The 20692-nt window shown below is 40.8% G+C and overlaps 1 protein-coding gene across 3 annotated transcripts in view; it reads left to right on the forward strand.

Moving 5' to 3' along the window:
• TPD52L1 (TPD52 like 1) overlaps window positions 1-20692 on the forward strand; it is a 123430-nt gene that overhangs the window by 90457 nt on the left and 12281 nt on the right. For 2 of the 3 annotated variants that reach the window (XM_055137028.1, XM_055137029.1), the window contains exons 3-5: window positions 4954-5102; window positions 17606-17707; window positions 19794-19808. In XM_055137028.1, the coding sequence (XP_054993003.1) occupies window positions 4954-5102; window positions 17606-17707; window positions 19794-19808 (266 nt within the window). The remainder of the gene's footprint in view (window positions 1-4953; window positions 5103-17605; window positions 17708-19793; window positions 19809-20692) is intronic. The other variant, XM_055137030.1, reaches the window with a different exon arrangement.

Raw genomic sequence — 20692 nt, forward strand, 5'->3', positions numbered from 1 at the left:
CCTCGGTCATACTGGAGCGGCGGCAGCGGCGAATGGAACAATGATATTTTTAACTGTGGCTTTTTTATTAGGGTTGTCTCCCTGTCCTTCTGGTATTCTGATGATTCTAATGTTGTTCCTCTTGAAATCATCCCCTAGGTCTCTGATTCGCCATGGTTTTGAGATCTTTCCCCATGGTTTGGTTTTGCTTGTAAGCTTCCTGCAGCTCATCTTCAAGCTTGCTATTTCTGTCTTCAGTTGTAGCCATTCTTCTGTTGAGGGCACCCACTAAGTTTTTTTTTTTTTTAAATTTTATTGAATCACCATGTGGAGGGTTACATAGTTCTCAGGATTATGTCAGTTATACAATATTCAAACACCCTTCCCTTCACCAGTGCCCATATTCCATCACCAACCACCCCATTATACCTCCCGCCCCCTCCCGCCTCCCCAGTCCCCGCCCTTGAAAGTGATAAATTTCACTTCGTTTACACTTTATCTTGGTTACATTCCATGTTTCAACACATAACTCACTATTGTTGCTAGGGTTTCCCCCCAAAAAAGAAAAGACAGTCCTACTGTCAAGGAAGCATTTGATAGTTCTCCATTGCTGAGAATGTAGAGATATTAAGTCCCGCTGTTACATAACTTTTCTATTTTTTTCCCCCCGCCTCGTCCCGCACCACCAAGTTCACGCCTGTTTAGTAATCACCACGCTGCCTGACAAAGGGAAAAAAACCCGAAAAAGATGGTTATTTCCCGTCATCGGCCGGCGTGGGGCTCTGACTTCGTTGATAGTCTGGTAGAATGTCTGCCAGCAGTTTCTGGAACCAAAAGTAATACGCTGGTATCGGCCCCGGCTCGAAATTCCACCAGCTTCCCACTGTTCCAAGTACATAATAATTTATTCCCTTGTATCCCATTCCCACGCCTCCAGGTCCGTGTCAGCTTAATGGACATCATACTATGGTTAACGCCACGCCGCGTTTCTTCCCGAGAAAGAAGGATATTTCTTCTCAGCCGGCGTGGGGATATGGAGCCGGCGTCAGTCTATAGAGATGGCTACCACTTTGGTGGCCTTCAATATTTCAACAAAAGACTTACTATTCTTGTTAGGATTTCCCACCAAACTCCGACCAGTTAAAAAGGAACCATTTCATATTGGTGATGATTAAATGACATTAGGTCGCGCAGCCATGTCAGCGGCCTCGCGGCTTTGAATTTCTGTATAAAGTCCAGGGAAAGTACAGCCAGAAATTACACGTCACTACAAACTTTAACCCTATTATGGTCCCCCCAAAGTCCAACCCGTTACAAAGGAACCATTTCATATTGCTGATGATTAGATGACATTAGGCTGCCGCGGCCGTGCAGTTTTGGGTTTCTATATAAAGTCCAGGGAAAATTCTGCCTAAAATTCTATCGCTACAATCTTTTACCCTTTAATAAAAAACTCAGTACTATTGTTTGGAGTTTTCCCCCACAGTAAGCCCTGCCAAAAAGGAACATTTACACGTTGCTGACAATCAGGAGATATTAGGTCGCACGGCTGCTATTGCGGTTTTGGATTTCTATATGAAGTCCAGGGAAAATTCTTTTGGTAATTGCATCACTCGCTGGCGGCGCCTGGGCCAGTAGCTCCGAGCACACAGTTTGGAGGCATTTTGGGGGCGCCGCTCGTGTCCAAAGTGGTTCAGTTGCCTCCGGGGTCGATCTCGCGTGGCGGCACAAAGGACCCACTGAGTTTTTTAACTTCATCTTCTGAATCCTTTATTCGTGGCACTTCTTTTTGTAGCTTTTTTATTTCTGCTCTTATTTCTTTCTGTATTTTCTTGGCTGTCCATTCCACTGTTTCTTTCATGTCCTCCTTCAACTTACTGGATGCCTATTCCACCGTTCTTTAAGTTCGTTGAACATATTCAACATTTCATCTCTGAATTATTAATTAGAGATCGTATTTGTGGGTAATGCTTGTTGAGGCGTCTGGACTCTTCATCATCCTCTCCTTGTGGTGGGGATTTTCGCTGTTTCTTCATGTTTTTGTGGTAGTATGGAGGAAGGACTTTCCAGTTTATTATCAGTATTTCCCTGTAGCTGTGAGAAAGGATTCTGGATGAGCTCGGTCGATGGTGGTCACCTTTTTCCCCTTCTAGAGTTCCACCTTTGTCTCAGGTGCTCCTCTGTGGCTTATGTGAGTTCTCTAGTGAAGCTTCAGAGAATGTGTTCTTTTATATTGGACTTGTACAGTTCTTGTGTCCACCAATATTATGGTGCAATTGGAATAGGCTACTGGAGTATTGGCCTAATGTAGTTTGAGATGACTAGGATATTCTCCACAGAATTGGGTGATGGAGATGGAGATATGAGTCTAGAGTGCTGAGAAAGGGGAAAATAACTGCGGCCCCACAAGAGGCCACGCCCATTTCTTCAGAGGCTATGCCCACTACTGTGATGTAGGTGGGGCATGGGTTTGGGGGCATGAACCTGGGAGAGGAAGTAAGCCCGTAGCCATGCTGGAGGATGGTGTGGGGGGAACAGGATGGTGTTGAGGAGGCTGGGTGGCTCAGGGTCTGAGAGGATGACTGGGGCGAAGGTGCTGGGGGATTGGTGGGCCGGGTTCGGTTCACTGACCTGGGGCAGGGAGCAAGCCGGGCGCAGTGCTGGAGGATGTGCCATAGTTGTTTATGGGTTGTTGTTTTTTTTTTTTAATCCAGTCATCTCTTCTTGGACTTGGGTTGTTTCCAGATTTTGGCTACTATGAATAGTGCTACAATGAATAAAAGAACTCAAATGTCTCTTTGAAAAAGACCCTTGTGCCTTTGGGGTAGATGCCAAGAAATTGAATTACTGTGTCATTTAAAAGTTCAAGTCTTAACTGTGTTAGTTATTTATTTTTTAAAATTTAGTCACCATGAAATTACTGTTATTCATGGTTGGGTTTTAGGAATGCAATGTTTCAACACCGATCCCTTGATCACTGTCCACTTCTCTTCTCCTGACTTGTTTCCACCCCTGGTTTCTTCCCACCCACCAGTCTGATTCTGTTAGTCACTTTATTCCCTGTACTATCTTTCTGTCCTCTTGTAGCTTGGCCAGTGACACAAAATCATTAAAGATGCCTCTAGATCCAATTATGAAGAGTTCTGCATATATTCTCATCAACATAATTTATGGAATCAGGTCTGATATTGAAGTCTTTAATCCATTTTTAGTTGACTTTTATTCATGGTGTGAGATAGGCCCTTGAGTTCTTTTTTTTTCCAAAAAATATATATCTGACAAGATTTCTCAACACCTTTTGATGAAGATGCTTTCCTTAGTCTACTTCATAATTTTAGCTCCTTTGTTAAAGATTAGATGACCACGTATACCTGAAGGTCTCTGAGGCTCTCAGTTCAGTTATTTCAGTCTGAGAGTCTGTCCTTATTCCAGTACCACACTGTCTTGATTACTATAGCTTAATAATAAAATATTAGAAAAGAAATATCTCCCAGCTTATTTTTCCTAGGACTGTGTTGGCTCTGTGTGTTTGTGTGTGTTTAAGTTGTTGTATACCCCATATAAATTTTGCCAGCATTTGGTCAATATCTTTTAAAAATCTGATGGGCATTTTTATAGTAAATGAATGAATCTATATATGTTTTGAATAGGAATATCATTTTGACAATATTAATCCTTCTAATCCTTGAGCAGGGGAAGCACTTCCATTCTTCATTCTAATTTTCAGAAGTGAGTTATGATATATATATATATATATATATATATATATCCCTTTCCCCTCTTTTGTTAAGCTGAGTCCCAACTACTTGATTTTTTTTTTGAGGCACAACTGTGAATGGGCTTGTTTATTTTTTTCTTTCTTGTATTTCAGTATTTGCAGATAAGAGTGCTATAGGTTTCTATCGATTTTTTTCAGCCTGCAATACTACTGCACAAATTTATTGTTTACAGGAGTTATTTTTTATAGCGTCTTCAGAAATTCCTAAATATAGTGTCCTGTTATCAGTAAATAGTGATAGTTTGACTTCTTTTCGAATCGAGATACTCTTAATATCACTTTCTTGCCTAATCACTGTCTGTGTTGAATATTAGTGGTGAGTATGGGCTAACCTTGTCATGTGCTTGAAGTAAGAGGGGAGATGTTTAGTTTTTTCACCATTGAGTATGATATTCACTGTGTGTTTGAGGCAAATGACTTTAACTATATTGAGGAAAATGTTCTTCTATTTCCATTTTATTGAGTTTTTATCATGAATGGGCATTGGAGCTAGTCATATGCTTTCTTTCCATTTGATCATATGATTTTTATTTTTCCTTGTATTGATATGATGTATTGATATGTTGATTGACTTGCGTATATTAAACCATCCTTGCATCAGGGATGAATTCCACTTCATTATATGATTTTTTTGACGATTATTGTATTTAGTTTTCTGATATGTATTTAGGATCTTTGCATCTATATCTTCACCTTTGCAATCTATAGATTGATCTTTGCCTATACTAAACGACTGTATCACTGTCATCTTGTTGTTCATCGATTTGCTCGAGTGGGCACAGTTAACGTCTCCATTCGTGCTAGCCCTGAGATTTTAGCAGCCTCTCTTTGCTTGTCTTTCCCAACAGTGCCACATCGGAGGCTCTTTCAAGGCTAGGGGAATGAGACCCATCATTGTTACTGTTTTTGGCATATTAAATATGCCACGGGAGCTTGCCAGGGTCTGCCGACCTATACTAAATATAGGTTTATAATTTTTTTATAGTGAGCACTCTGGCTGCTTTTGGTGTCAGAATAATGCTTATCTCATAGAAAGTTCCTGTTTGACTTTTTATTAACTCTTCATCTATAAATGACATATTTGCTCTAGCCAAGTATGGGCCTGAGGAAGCAGAAGCCAGAGAGAGTATAACTTTTTATATATGTACTTTTCTCTTGTTCTAACATATTTCCCTCCTTTTTCTACTTGCATGAAGTTGGAAGACGAAATCACAACACTTCGACAAGTTTTATCAGCAAAAGAAAGACATCTGGTTGAAATAAAACAAAAACTCGGCATGAACCTGATGAATGAATTAAAGCAGAACTTCAGCAAAAGTTGGCATGACATGCAAACTACCACTGCGTAAGTATATCCATGAACTTGAAAAATTGCTTGAGCTACCATTTGGCCATTCTGTTTTTATTTCCACAGCTTTGGGTACTGGGAACTAGGAAAACTTTTTTCAAGGAGCAAAATGAATAAATAAATATGAATATCTTTAAATAGATTGCATTTGAAGCTGACTATAAAATAGCTTCAGGAACTTAAGCTTTATCCACCAAAAAGCTGTTTTCAGTCAGACCTTTTGTTTTTGTTTGGGGCCACACCTGTAGGTGTTCAGGACTTGCTCCTTGCTCTGTGCTCAGGAATCACTCCTGGTGGGGCTCAGAAGAAACCATATGTGGTGATGGGGATGAAATATAGGTTTGCTGTGTGCAAGGCAAATGCCCTATCAGATTCTGTCACTTCAACCTGTACCCTTTTAATTTGGGAATTATTTCCCATGCTTACTAGTTTTGAAAATTTATAGTTTTAAAGCCATCTGAAATAATGGAAATATATAAATACTATATACGCCTGCGCATACACACAAACTTGCACCTATGTGAAGATATCTTTTAGTGTAGGGTGTTAGATCTGAAATGATCCTGGGTCTTCCCACTTGAGGTTCCTTTAGTTTATAGGTGGGAGGGGAATGTTCTCACCCCACGAGCAGCCTGGAAATTCTTTTGTTTGCTTTACGGGCCATACCTCATGGTGCTCAGGGGTCTCTCCCCCTGGCACTCAGGGGACCACGTAGTCCTGGGGATTGAATCCCGCCGTCCTACGTGCAGCCCATATTCTTGGCCTGTTGAGCTATCTCTCTAGCTCTGAATCTAGGGCTCTGTAATTATCTGTGACTTTGTATATGTTTTCATTCATACAGCATCAGGACACAGCCTGATGATCCATCCATAAGATGGATCCAGGGAGGCCCATCAGCTTATCTTCAGAGGATCACCAACTTTTCCTAACCCGATGATGGAAATTATAGACAAACATAAACAACCACATGTTATTATTTATCAATTTAAAATGTCTAAACCTATACCTATGCAGTGCTATGTGAACAATCTTTTGAAAAGCATTATTGAATTTGAGCACTGAATTAAATGAACTTCTATAGCAGTAGGTTTGGCTTCTGCTTTTGCACATAGCTGGCCTTTATCAAAGGAAGGACCCAGGGAATGTAAGGCTGAGCAGTCTCCAACAGCCTCAGTCTGGTTGGTTGCTTTTTTTTTTTTTTTGCAGAGATGCTTGGGGATTACTCCTGGCTCTGCACTCAGGAATTACTCCTGGCGGTGCTCTGGGGACCTTATGGGATGCTGGGAAATCGAACTCTGGTCAGCCGTGTGCAAGGCAAATACCCACTTACTATTGCTCCAGCCCCTGCCTTTGTTTTCAGTCTAGGTCTGAGGGGTTCATGTCACACTGATCTTCTTTTATAGTAACCAAACAGAATTTGTCTCCATGGCCTCTTTAATCACACTTCAGAAATGAGAGAATCGAATGGACGAGCAGCAATTTTAAGGGCAGGAGAGAGCAAGACTACCTGGCAGTATGCAGGTTTCCCCCAAGTCTGATAGGGGTGGGTTGGCAGCGAGTAGAAGATTCAAAGTCATCCGGGGGCATGTTCAAGGAATATGTTTAACCTTGACATTTCAGATAGTTAGCGTATCGCTTATTATCAGGATGTGTTCTGAGAAATTCCGTCATTGTGTGAACATTATAAAGTATGTTTGCACAACCCTAGGTGTCCAGCATACCTAGGTTAAATGATGCAGCTTCACCATCAGATACGCCCTCTGTTGTTGACCAAAATAACCTTGACCAAAGCAATAATTTGTGTTTTTTCCTGTGTTTGAAAAACAAATTGGTTTTGCAGTCGGGCAGCATTCTTAGCATTTTTGTTATTGTTAGATAAATAGAAGACATTTACTCCCTAGAGTTATGGAGTTCCTAGCCTATTCAGAAAGAGAGTAATATATTTTTGTTTCTATTTATGCTGTTACACAAATCACTTCATGGATAAATAAAAAAAGTAATGGGAAGGGAAATGTAGTATATTACGTGACTGCCCTCAGGAGATGGAAGCGTACCTAGGGTCTCAGGGAAAGGTTCTCAAGGTTTTTAAGCAAGTCTCCTGAAGGATGGGACTGAATATATCAGGTGTGGAATGTTAATCAGGTACTGAAGTCAGGGGTCTCTCTTGGGGGAGGCATTGCCTGTTCCTGGCTTCTCCCCAGGGAAAATTGTTCAGTTACTTTTGGGTGTTGAGCTAGCAGGAGAAGGGGCAGGGGTCATGTTGCACAGGACCACGTGGTATCTGTTATAATAGTGTCATTCTTTATCCACAGACAGAAGAAAGCCATTAAAGGGATTGGGGTATTTATCTTATTTGCTAAATATTCATGGGTATCTATTTTAGGTTTTATTACCCAGAGGCTAATCTGAACCCTCAGGATATAAAATTTCATGCAGTAGTTAAACTTCCTATTCTCTTTGAGTGTTGAAAGGAAATAGAGCAAAAAAAAAACCAACAACAAAACAAATAACATAACAAACCATGAACTATCACGTAGTGCTATGGTGAGAATGGCACAGAGGGAGTTGGCGAGCAGGAAGTAACTGTTTCCACTGTGTTCCTGTCAGAGGCAGCCTGCCCTTGGAGGCTACTCTGACTGAGACTTGAATGACAGGAAAGATCCAGAATTGTGAGGATGTTGGGGCAAGTTTTCAGGCCCAAGCAAAAGTTGTTGTGAAGTGCTCAAGGCAAGAACTAACTAGCTCTGCAGGTTTCAGGAGCCAAAAGGAAGTGTTATGTGTGGAATTCGACAAGGAATTCCATTCCAGTCTCTGGGTCAAGAGCAGGAGTTTTATTCCAAAGGTTTTGGATGCTATTGGAAAAGTATGAATCAAACATCTTACCTCTTTACAGAATCATTCTGGTCACTTTGTGTAATAGAAATTGAAGAGGGCAGGAATAGGACCTAGAAAATTATTTATGAGACAATTGCAATCAGTCAGAGGTGAGGATGATGCGGGAAAGGAGTAGACAAAGATGGGATAGATTTAGTGCTGATCAATGTAGTTTCAGTGTTTTGGAGGCTGAGGAATAAAGGACATTAATGAACTTATTGTGACTAAGATCTTTCTCTTGGGGCATTGGATAAGTACTGCCCTGCCTGTGACAATGGGGACATAGAGCTAGGGTCTTGTAGTGGGCATTTTGGATCTCAGTGTGCTAGCTTCCATGGTGGTGATGAGGTTTCACTTACCATTCTTGCCAGTCACATATAATTGTAATTTGATTTGTTGAGGGTAATCCACATTATAGGACTGTAACTCTGCTATTCAGTCATCCCTAAAAGAGACCACCAAGATGAGGTTTGGAGTCTTGGATTCTTGAACTTATCTGTTAAGTTCAGCTTTTTAGGAAGAGACTTAGGAGTGCTTCCCTGCCAGAGCTTCTATCATTAGCAGCCAAAAACGTACTCTTAGAGACCCATGAGTATAAATTCCAAAGTGCCTAATACTCATTGAGTTCAACTCCTATTTTATATGCCTTCAAATAATATTATCAGTTAACTTTGGGGTCTTGGCACAATTAGGCTTTCTCCCATTCTTCCCTGGTGTGTGTGTTTGTTGAAATCCATGTAACCTTATAAACAACAAAGTCCCTTTGTTTCGGTTACATCAACGTATTGATCATTTAGCATCATTACATTGTCAATACATGTCACAGGTACCCAATTGCTTGGGTTGGAAGTCAGACCCCCTGCACACATGAAATGAGATCATATTCCTTCCTATAGATTAGTGAGGTCCAATGTTAATGTATGAAATAACACCCTGCAGGCATATTTTCTGTTTTGAGACATAGTTCTGGTAGGGAAACCTAAGAATTCTGTGTTGGTTATGGAATTCTGAAATATCTAATTGACAAATGAGTTAATGCACCAAGATGGTAAGTTGGGGAAAAAAGTCCCTACAGAGGACATTAAGGAGTCATCGACTTATTGTCACTGAGTCAAGGAACTGGATGAGATTTCACCAGAGATTGCCTAATAGACAGGAATTATCATGGACTTTGGAAATGATGTGAACTGTCCTTTATAAGGAAGAATCAGTTCCCTTCTTGAAAGAGAGGCATACATGTATCAACAACATAATTTATGAAGAATATTTTCTTCCCACCCTTGATTATTTGTTGCTGAACAAAGGGAAAATACATTAATCACATGTTGGGAAATGGTGATAACATAATCTAGTTCCCCAAAGTCATGAATTTCCTAGTATTAGTGTCCTTATGTATTCTAGTGCATGCTCTGTACTTCATATGATGAAAATGTTGGTATGAGGAAATGGGTTTCGGTTGGATAGAATAAGAATTCAAGACACTGAAAGGAATTTTAGCTGTTAGAAGAACACAGGTGATTCCCAGAGGTAGCATTTTGCATACTGATTAAGCAATCACGACCTATTTAGTTTGATTTATAATGAAAAGATCATCCATGATATGATAATAAAAGATCTTGGCATATTTTACTTTCTTTCTTTCTTTTTTTTTTGGTGGGGGGAGGAGGTAGGATTCAAATTGGAACAAGATCAAATTAATAGGAATAATTATAAAGCCAACTGACATTGTCTGTTTTACAGAAAAATAACCAGACAGGCAGGTCAGAGATCATCTGTTTTTATTATCTTTGTTGTAGTATTCTCTATGCTTTTATTTGTGAGAATTAGGAACACACACAAAATTTACCACACTTACATTTTAAAAATAATTTGTTGCTTTTTATGCTATCTTCAACCAAACACTGTGAAGGTTGATGGCTTTGAGGTGAAAAGGGGGATGGAGAACAAAGATAAACTGAATTTCTTCAGCTTCAGTAGGTAGAAAAAATTGGAGTGCTGGTTCTAACTATTCAATCTGATAAAGTGCTTTATTTTCTTTCTTTTGTGCGGGGGAGGGGAAGGAGGAGTTCTTTTTGCCATACCTGCCAGGCTCAGGGTCTACTCCTTGCTCTGTGCTCAGGGATCATTCTGGGTTATGCTCTGGTGACTTATGTGGTGCTGGGGATCAACTGAATTTCGATCGGCTACATGCAAGGCAAGTGAATTAACCGCTGGGCTCTCTCTGATCAGCCCCGAAATGCTTAATATTAGAATGTGCATGATAGCCTATAATATCCGCACCCCCCACCCCAGCACAAACACACACACACACACACACACACACACACACACACACAATCCCTTTGCATTTCACTGTACAGCAGATGGTAGTCCTAAAAAGGAGAGAAGAATCTAGAAAAAATTTAAACCATTATGTGTTTTGTAAAAGCTTAACAGATTTTCCTAAATAAAGAGAAGGAAAACTCGAATAATATTTAGAAGTTTTAAAAACACACAGTGCGTATAAACTTCGTTTGTAATTATTTGTTGTAAGCACAACAACCTTTTGAAGTTGTACTTCTAAAACTTCTAGACCATTATGATTTATGATTTAATAATGTGTATTTTCTCTTTTGGGGCTGGAGCGATAGATAGCACAGCAGTTGGGCTTTCGCCTTTCAACGTGGCCAACCCAAGTTCGATTCCTCCGCCCCTCTCGGAGAGCCTGGCAAGCTACCAAGACTACCGAGCCCACTCGGCAAAGCCTGGCAAGCTACCCGTGCCTGTTGGATATGCCAAAAACAGTAACAATAAGTCTCTCAATGAGAGACGTTACTGGTGCTCGCTCAAACAAATTGATGAGCAACGGGATTTTCTCTTTTTACGAGGAGTCTGCTATGGCACTTTGAGTTCAAAGTGTAAGTTTTACCACTGCCCTCCAACTTCCCAAACAAACAAACATACAACCTAATTTAAAAAGAAATCCAAAGCCTAGCCCATATTGCATATAATTCTTGATCTTGTTTTGGCTTATTATGCAAGTTAGAAAAATGATTTTTTTTCTATCTTTGTTTTTTTTGTGGGGGAAGGGTGCACACTTGGTGGCGCTGAGGGCTTACTCCCAACTGCACTTAGGGATCGCTCCTGGTTGGTTTAGAGGACAGATGTGCCAGGGATCAAATTCTGGCCATGTGCAAGGTAAATGCCCTACTCGCTAAACTATTGCTCTGGCTTTGATTCTTCTTTTCTTGATCCAAATGGTTTATCTATATATTAATAACATTGGTGGTAGGAAATGGGCACTGGTGGAGGGATGGGTACTCGACCATTGTATGACTGAAACGCAAGCACGAAAGTTTGTAAGTCTGTAACTGTACCTCACAGTGATTCACTAATAAATTTTTTTTAATGCTAAATGTCATTGCCATTTAAATTTTGAGGTGGTCAGGTCAATCAGAAGGTCAGTGTTTGAGTTGTTTTTCATTATTTAAAAACTACTGAGCCATAATTTGAAAAGGTGGGGTTGAAAAACAGGTTTGAATATTGGTAATATAAGCTCTGTACTGAATTCCATAGCTTGGTCAAAAGGGTGAGAATTTGAACCAGAGTCACAGCCACAAGCACTTTAACCTTTATACTTTGTAAGCTAAAAATGCCTTAACCTTTGCATATTCCCTTTGGGAGTCGTCTCATAATTTTATATAGACATGCTAGCTTTAGTTGTGGTGTTTACACACTCGGTTGAGATGCTTGTTGGGGTCACACACTTTGTTTTGGTTCTGGGAATCCCTAATGGCAGAGTCACCAGAATCATATTCGGTATGTGGGGTGGAGCTGGGGATCAAACTCATGACCTCATGCCTGCTCATCTGGTACTTTACCACTGAGCTATCCCTGGGTCCCACTGCGTCAGACTGGATGGCTGCCCAATAGACTTCCTCCTGCCTCCTTGACTTCTGCCATCGCCATCTCTGCCCCTGTCAAGATGGATTCTGCTGACACCAGCTTGGCCAAGTCTCAAGAGGCTTCTCATTCTGACTGACAGATCACAAAGGAAGGCATTCCCAGTCCTCCTGAGTGCTACAGATTTAGGTCTTAATTCTTCAAAGTGAGGTGTTTACACTTCAGTCAGGCGCTTTTGCCACCATATTTGGTGGCGTGCCATAGCAGAATAGCCTGAGAGAGGTCCTAAGGCAGGAGAGGCCTGGCAAGTTTGAGGAACCCTGAGGAGTTCAGGGTGGCTGGAGCAGACTGAGTAAGCAGGAGGAGAAGGGCGGAGTGCTAAGGAGGGGCTTGTGGAGGAGCTTCTGCAGGCATGTTGTAAGACTCTGGCTTTTACTACAAGTAAAATGAGAAGCCATTTTGACTGGAGTGATAGCACAGCGGGTAGGGCGTTTGCCTTGCACATGGCCGACCCGGGTTCGAATCCTCTGTCCCTCTAAGAGCCAGGCAAGCTACTGAGAGTATCCCGCCCCCACGGCAGAGCCTGCCAAGGTCCCCATGGTGTATTCGATATGAGAAAAACAGTAACAAGTTTCACAAAGGAGACGTTACTGGTGCCCGCTCGAGCAAATTGATGAACAATGGGAGGACAGTTCTTAAAATAAAGACAGTGCTTAAAAATGAGAAGCCATTGTAGGATTGTGAGAGTGGGAACATGTAGGACTTAGTGTTTTAATGGAACCACTGACCAAACCGTGTTGAGAAGGTAGTTTCTGGAGGTAGGGGACACACAGAGAGCTAGACAGGAAGCACTTGTGGTCATCTAGGTGAGGGAAGGCAAATGGATTGATGGCAGAAAATTTTCATATCTGCTTAACGGATGAGGTACTAGAATCCCTTACACTAAACTATCAGATACATTTAAAAAAAATTGGTCCAAAGATAATACTGTCTCTTATTTGTGATATTTAATTAGTTATTCTGGCAGTCTCTTGCCTCCATGCCTGGCTGTCTTCACCGGGGCCCCTTGGAGTGGGGGCAGGTTGAGTTTCCCTCCCCGGCCCAAACAGAGCCCCTGAAGCTGAGGACCTCCGGATGACAGTGATACAGTAAATTAGTTATTCTATTTGCTTGACAAAATGCATGAGAAAATTTTACATAAAAAATGACTTTTAGGGGCTGGAGTGATAGCACAGCGGGTAGGGCGTTTGCCTTGCATGCGGCCGACCCAGGTTCGAGTCCCAGCATCCCATATGGTCCCCTGAGCACCACCAGGTGTAATTCCTGAGTGCAGAGCCAGGAGTAACCCCTGTGTATCACCGGGTGTGACCCAAAAAGCAAAAAAAAAAAAAAAAGGACTTTCAAAAAAATATTTCTTTAGAATTGTAATGTGGTAGAAAGTAAGAATCCTGGATTAAGCCTAATCCTTAGAATCACAGAGAATTTTCTTCTGTATAGAATTGTGCTTTCCATACTTCCAGCTGGTATGGGTTGTCTTTTGAAAACTACATTTCTCATTGATCTAGTTCCATTGCTAAATTGCCATTTTATAAAACATTCATCAGCACACTAAAACTGTAATTGGAATAGGAAGTCTACATTTTTATTTAAAAAAAATGTTCTGCTTTTAAGGATAAAAATCATTACATTTAAATCCTGCTTTTAAAGACTATTTCAAGTTCAGTTAATCCAAATGCTCAGGATGTGGCTTTGTAAGTGTTTCTCCTGAGAAATTCTCAGCACATGCCATTTCAAGACCACACATCACTGAAATCTTCATATTCTGATGAATTTTCTCCCTTGTTTCTGGACTTAAACTGTCGTGCTAGTTTAGTGCCTTTTAATTTAGTGCTTTTTAATTATTTATTTATTTTTTTAATTTTTATTTGTGAATCACTGTGAGATATAGTTACAAACTTATGAACTTTCATGTTTGCATTTTGTGCCCACCAGTGCCCATTCTCCTCCACTAATTTTCCCAGTATCCCTCCCACCCTCCCACCCCATCCCCCTACCCCACCCCACCTCTGTGGCAGGGCATTCCCTTTTGTTCTCTCTCTCCTTTTGGGTGTTGTGGTTTGCTATAGAGTCACTGAGTGGCATTGTGTTTGGTCTGTAGTCTATTTTCAGTGCGTAGTGCTTTCTTTTCAAGGATGTTAATATTTTATTTCATATGTAAACCAACTGAAATCCTGCATCTTCACATGATCCAAGTTTTCCCCTAACTAGAACCTAAAATAATGTAGTAAAATGTAAGTGTAAAAGTTATGACTTGCATAAGAGACATTATTGTACTGTTGCAGGAGAGAAAGTGATGCTAACTTCCTAAGAACTGCTTATCTCCCCTGTCGGCTCCCTTCTTCTTTGTCGCTGTACCCAGAGACATCAGGGTTCTACCTTCCCCTTCTCTAGTCTGACTCCCAGCTCCCTCTGAGGCACAAATCACTTCCTAGTCACCTGATTGTTCTTGACTCTTGGTCTTTTTGTATTTGTTACGACATGTTTGTTTAGTAATGAATGTTTGGTTTTATTATCATCTAGATGTAATAATTTTTTTTAACTCTTCTTGGAAAGCAGGTATTGAGGAAGTCAATAATATGTGGTGCTGAGAATATTCTAGACTCATGCCTCTCTGCTAACAAAAAGAGTAATAGAATGTAATTGCAATAAAGTCATTTAAGTCCCAAGGAAGACCAAAGGCATGTTTCAAAGTATTTCCTTAGACTGATAGAATATTTAGGGCTAAATGACTTGTGGAATATGGGTGGAGGGGGTGGCAAAAGGACAGAAGGAGTTCCTATACAACTGATTTCAAGTGGCATAACATTGTCTCCAAGGTTTCATACATTTCACATTCATATACATGTGAGTGTTCCAGGCTAGGTGTTTCTTCTGATAGGTCTGCTGTGAATCTAAGGGGTGCGCCTTTGTATATGATCTCCTTCTTTGATCTTGCTGCTTGCAGTATTGTGTCTCTATCCACGGCATCCATCATTCTGACTATGATATGCCTTGGGGATTTTCTATTTGGGTCCCTTTTAGCTGGCACCCTTCGGACTCCTTGTATCTGGATGTCCACATTCTCTAGCTCTGGGAATTTTTTAGCAATGATGTCTTTAATGGTGTTTTTTTCATTGGGATTGGTTCCGTGTGGTTCCGGCACTCCCATGATTCTTATGTTGTTTCTCCTGAGGTCGTCCCCTAGGACTCTAACTCGCTCTAGAGCCATTTTGAGGTCTTTTGCCATTATTTGCTGTTGTCTATATGCTTTGTGCAGCTCATCTTCAAGTTCACTGATTCTGTCTTCGGCTGTAGTCATTCTACTATTGAGGGCTCCTACGGAGATTTTCATTTCATCTACTGATTCTTTTAGTTGTGTGACTTCTGTTCGTAGCTTTGAAATTTCTGCTCTCATTTCTTCCTGGATTATCTTGGTGGAGCGTTCCAACGCGGCATCCATATCCTCCCTTAATTTATTGGATGTTCGTTCCATAGTTGTGTTGAGTTCATGAATCATCCTCACAATTTCCTCTCTGAATTCTCTATCTGAGAGGAGGGTGTATTTCTGGGAGGTCGCTGCTGAGGTTAGTGAGATATTTTCTTGGCTCTCTCCTAGTGGTGGGGATTTTCTCAGTTTCTTCATGTTGTTATGGGCTTTACTATCTGGAGCTCTCGTTAACTTGGGAGGAACCTCGACTAAAGATTTTTGGTTATGCTCTTTTGACAAAGTACTTTTCCGTGCAAGTTGATGTGTTCATTGACAGTTTTTGTGAAGTTAGGATAGGCTAGGTTAGTTGAGTATCAAAATATAGTAACTAAGATGATGAGGGAGTTCTTCGGAGAAATGAGTTCAATAAATTGTAGCCAAAGGACAATGCGTGGAATGGTAAGAAAAATATCTGCGGCCGCATTAGCGGCCGCCGCTCCGGAAACAGGCCACGCCCACTTTAAGGCCACGCCCCCAAATGACAGGACACGCCCCTAACCTTTTCGGACACGGGAGGGCGGGATCAGGCGCGGTGGGCGAATGACTGGGACCTGCCCGGCGGGGAGGGGGTGCTCCGAGCTGTCCCGCTGCCGCGGGCGGGCACGGGACGCAGGGGGCGCTTTTCCAGGTGGCACAGGGTCTCCAAGGGGAAGAGCCAATATACCTGTCGGACACGGGAGGGCGGGATCAGGCGCGGTGGGCGAATGACTGGGACCTGCCCGGCGGGGAGGGGGTGCTCCGAGCTGTCCCGCTGCCGCGGGCGGGCACGGGACGCAGGGGGCGCTTTTCCAGGTGGCACAGGGTCTCCAAGGGGAAGAGCCAATATACCTGTCGGACACGGGAGGGCGGGATCAGGCGCGGTGGGCGAATGACTGGGACCTGCCCGGCGGGGAGGGGTTCCAGGCTAGGTGTTTAGGTAGCTTTCATAGAACTCAGTTGGGAATCCTTGTATTATAAGAAAATATGTGCATTAAATAATTAGTTTTCAAAAATCTATAAAAAAGTTTTGTTGATTTCTTCTTTTTTTTCTGGCTAGGTACCTTTTACTTCCCACATAATTAAATTACTGATAAACTTCCCAGGCCTTTGAATGTATCACTATCTTTTCTGTCACTGTGCTTGAAACCTCGGGCCAGTCTTCTTGTCCTCTGCTTGTCACTTACACTCCATTGAGTCTATTCCTCTCTGTAATCCACCACTTCTCTTTGTTCTTATTGCCTTGATCCAAGCTCCAAGACCCAGGGGAGCATCTTTTTTGATGATCCATTCACCTAACTGTATTTTTTTAGTTTCTCCAGCATCCCCTGGCCAGATGCTTGGGACCTAAAAATGAATGATTTCATTGCCCTGGAAGAGTGAGTGCAGAGCTGACATAAGCTTATGAGTCTATCATTGCAGCATATATCCCTAAAACTGTTAGGAAAAAAAGTCACCGTATTATCGTAAGATCACATGGCCTCTTTTTTCCCCAGCTGTAAGCATTTGAAAATTAAGTTAAATATCTAGCTGTAGTTTCCATATTTCTAATTAGTTTTATCCACATTAGCCGTAACAGTTTAAATTTTTATTTGAAATCTACATTTTCTAATTTCTCTGTTACTTTTGGCAGCAAGAATTTTTATTGACAGCTGTCTCTTCATAGAGTTAATACACTTAATAATAACGCTATACTCTCAGTTGGGATCTACTACTTGAGACTAAAGAGCTGTACATTCAGCTCTGTCCTTGTATTTCCTCAATTCAAATTTATTTCTAACTGGTCTGGTTTTAACTCTGAATCAGTCAGTAGCAGTCAACTCAGATCCCCAAACAATGAATAGGAACAATTGTTATGCAAATCAACTTGTCCAAATAAGCTTCAAGCTCATCCCATTGCTCATCGATTTGTTCAAGCGGGCACCAGTAACGTCTCTCATTGAGAGACTTATTGTTACTGTTTTTGGCATATCCAATATGCACGGGTAGCTTGCCAGGCTCTGCCAAGCGGGCTTGATACTCGGTATCTTGCCAGGCTCTCCGAGAGGGGTAGAGGAATCGAACTTGGGTTGGCTGCGTGGAAGGCGAACGCCCAACCGTTGTGCTATTGCTCCAGCCCCTAAATAAGGTTAGGAATGAGAAATTCCAAAGGAAAGAGAGAAGGATGGACAATGAATATTTTATGGACTATCAAGATATGTATAATGTATAATGCCTTACTATTGTTTTGTTTTACTTGTAGCTACAAGAAAACACATGAAACCCTGAGTCACGCAGGGCAGAAGGCCACTGCAGCTTTCAGCAATGTGGGGACGGCCATCAGCAAGAAGTTTGGAGATATGAGGTACTGTGGGAGAAATAGGAGGAATGGGGCTAAGCCCTTAACTTTCTGAGGAAATAGAAGCACTTTCTATCTTCTGATCTTCCTAACATATTGTTTTAAAGCTTTTCATAGAAACCTTATGCGGCTATGTTGATGGATGTCTAAAATAATTTTTGTTTGCTTGTTTTGGTGCTTAGGAGTTGTTCCTTATGCTACAGTGCCAGCGATCAAACCGAGGACTCTTGCATGTAAACTGTAGGCTCCTGCTAATGCCCCAGCAACAAGATAACCTTGCTAATGTTTTAAGCCAATCTCCCTTTATTTATCATGAAGTTGTATCCTGATATCTTATTATATCTTGCTCATTTTGATATAGAATATTTTTTTAGTGTAGGAGTACAGCTATTTATTTAGCCATTGATTAAGCTGATTGAATTGGGCATGGACTCCACTGATTTAGAATATTTTAAACTTACCTTGAGCTTATCAGGGTGTGACACAGTTCTGAGTTGAAAATACCATCAGGTCAAAAATGTGTTTAATATATCTTAATACCAAACATTAGAGCTTAGCCTTCCATAAACGTGCTTTCATTAGCCTATAGTTGGGGAAAATCATCTAACACAAAGCAGGTTTTATAGTGAAATGTTGAATAACTCATGTAATTTATCGAATGCTGTACAGTGAAAAATCATGGTTAGATGGGAGGGATCTGACTGCTATTGTACCTGTCTAAAAGCACGCTGGGCCTGATGAGGAAGCACTCAACTAAAATGCTGCATGATAAGGATACTGCAGCGATAGGGCCACCCAACTCACTCTGTTCTGATGAGACCAGAGAGTAGCTCTTGGAAGATACATGATTATGGTCCCATAGCATTTTGTAGAATTTGCAGTACACAGAGCAAAATTTTTCTCAAGGTATACTATCTGACATTTGTATTTTGTATCATTAAGTGTAAACCCTGTGAAAACAAGCTTTGCCAAAATATTTTAGTTTTAAATTATTGTGACGCAAACCATGTAAGTAAAAGTCCAATCTTTAAAGTTTCTTAAGTGAGAAAAAAAAGAGTTTTACTGAAAGTTTTTTAGGGTTTTATTCTTTCTCACATTGATTTAACAATTTATAATGTGATCACGCAGAAAATTTTACTTTCATTAGACATCTTTCTTTGAATTATTTTGGGTTTAAAAGTGTCATTATTATAGGAGTTGAAGAGATAGTACAGATGTTAGGGCACTTGCCTTGTAACTGGCAAGTTCTGGTTCAGTTCCAAGCATTGCATATGGTCCCCTAATCACCACCAGCAGGGACCCCTCAGCATGGAGCTAAGAGTAAGCCTTGAGCCCCCTTGGATGCATCCCACCCCACCCCTCACCAAACAAAAAAAAAGGGGGTGTCATTGTTCTATATTTTTGTTAGTTGGCTATAAAATTCTTCTGTACATTCTGGAAACAAATTTCTAAACTTGTTTAAAAAGATTGCCATCACAACTCAGATAGGTAGGAAGAAAAATAGCACCTCATATTTTCTTTAAGCTCTGTTATTTTGTTTGTTTCTTAAAAAACCAAAGGCACTCTTTTTCATGCCAAAGCTTTCAACCTAACGCTCTAAGTGCAGAACCCGCAATTCAGTCATGAAAATGTTCCCTCTCCCCATTTCTGAAGTTAAGATCTATTTAACTAAAATCTTTCCATGAAGTGAAATGAAGTCATTTTTTCCTGAATGTGTTTGGAAGACATGCAAGCTATTGCAATCATTTTGATAATTATATGGTATCTGCGATCATTTTGATAATTATATGATATCTGCTGGAAATATTCTGCTGAATTTATTCAAACTGCATGTGATCTGGTAGCAATGAAATGTTTGCAGGGGGAAGATAATTTAATTTTCAACCAACTCTGTATATCCATATGAATGATAGTTGTATAATACTGAATAATAAGTTACTAAAGTATGGCTCATTGAAAGTCAGTATATTGGAGGGTTGTGAATGGAGTTACCTACTTTTCACTTTGGAGCTCAAGGAACAATGCAATTATTTCTTTAAATTCTGATGTGCTAACTCTGCTCTTGTTTCTCCCTGGGCTGCTCTGGCTGCAGGTCTCATTCCATTGGGTAAGCATTCCCTGCCTAACCCTGCACTTTCTTCCCACTCTGGGTACACTGAAACCCAAATGAAAGATCTCTTTGCTTGCAGATATGTCTGATCAGGTAGATCAGAGGGCACTTAACACCTTTGAATTTGTTTAAACACATATTTAATTCATTTCTGAATCATTTCCATTAAATTCACGTGCTACACAGTTTCTTATTCTCTTTGCAAGATTCCTTCTTACTTTATCAGAGTTCCTTAGAATTAAAATAAAGGAAAGTGGAACTTGAGAATTGCATTTTTGAAATAGATATTTAGGAAGGAGAGTAAAGGGAAAAAAAATTGCTTTCTCTAGATTGTTGTGTCTTTTTTCTGAATTCTTATAAGTGTTACTTCTCCAGATGGCTCAGCTTCAACATTCTGTATGTGCCTTGTGAGACTGAAGAGGAAAAAGGTTACTGGAAAACACGTGTTAGGAAGTGTGTGATTGTCAAACTCCAGCTCTGAATTAAGCCTCTTCTTTGGATTCTTACTATATATACTATATATAGGTCAAGTTGGCATGAGGGATTCTTTTCTTTTAAAAATGCCTATGTTTAATAAATGAATATATTGATAGTGCTGATAATTGGGGGTGGGGGGGTTGGGCCACAGTGGCGGTGCTTATGGCTTATTCCTGAGTGTGTGCTCAGGAATCACTCCCTGGTACATCATATGGGGCTCGAGGACTATATGTGGTACCAGTGATCAAACCCAGGCCAGCTGCATGCAAGGCAAGCACCTACGAGCTGTACTATCGCTCCAGCCCTGCTGGTGAATTTCTTCAGTAATTCTTTTTCAGTGTAGTTTCTTAGGAAACATTTTGCTTATTGCTTATAAATGGAATGTCGAGGGAAAGATCATGTGT

The sequence above is a fragment of the Sorex araneus genome, chromosome 4 (assembly GCF_027595985.1).
Source record: "Sorex araneus isolate mSorAra2 chromosome 4, mSorAra2.pri, whole genome shotgun sequence".
Lineage (NCBI taxonomy): Eukaryota > Metazoa > Chordata > Mammalia > Eulipotyphla > Soricidae > Sorex > Sorex araneus.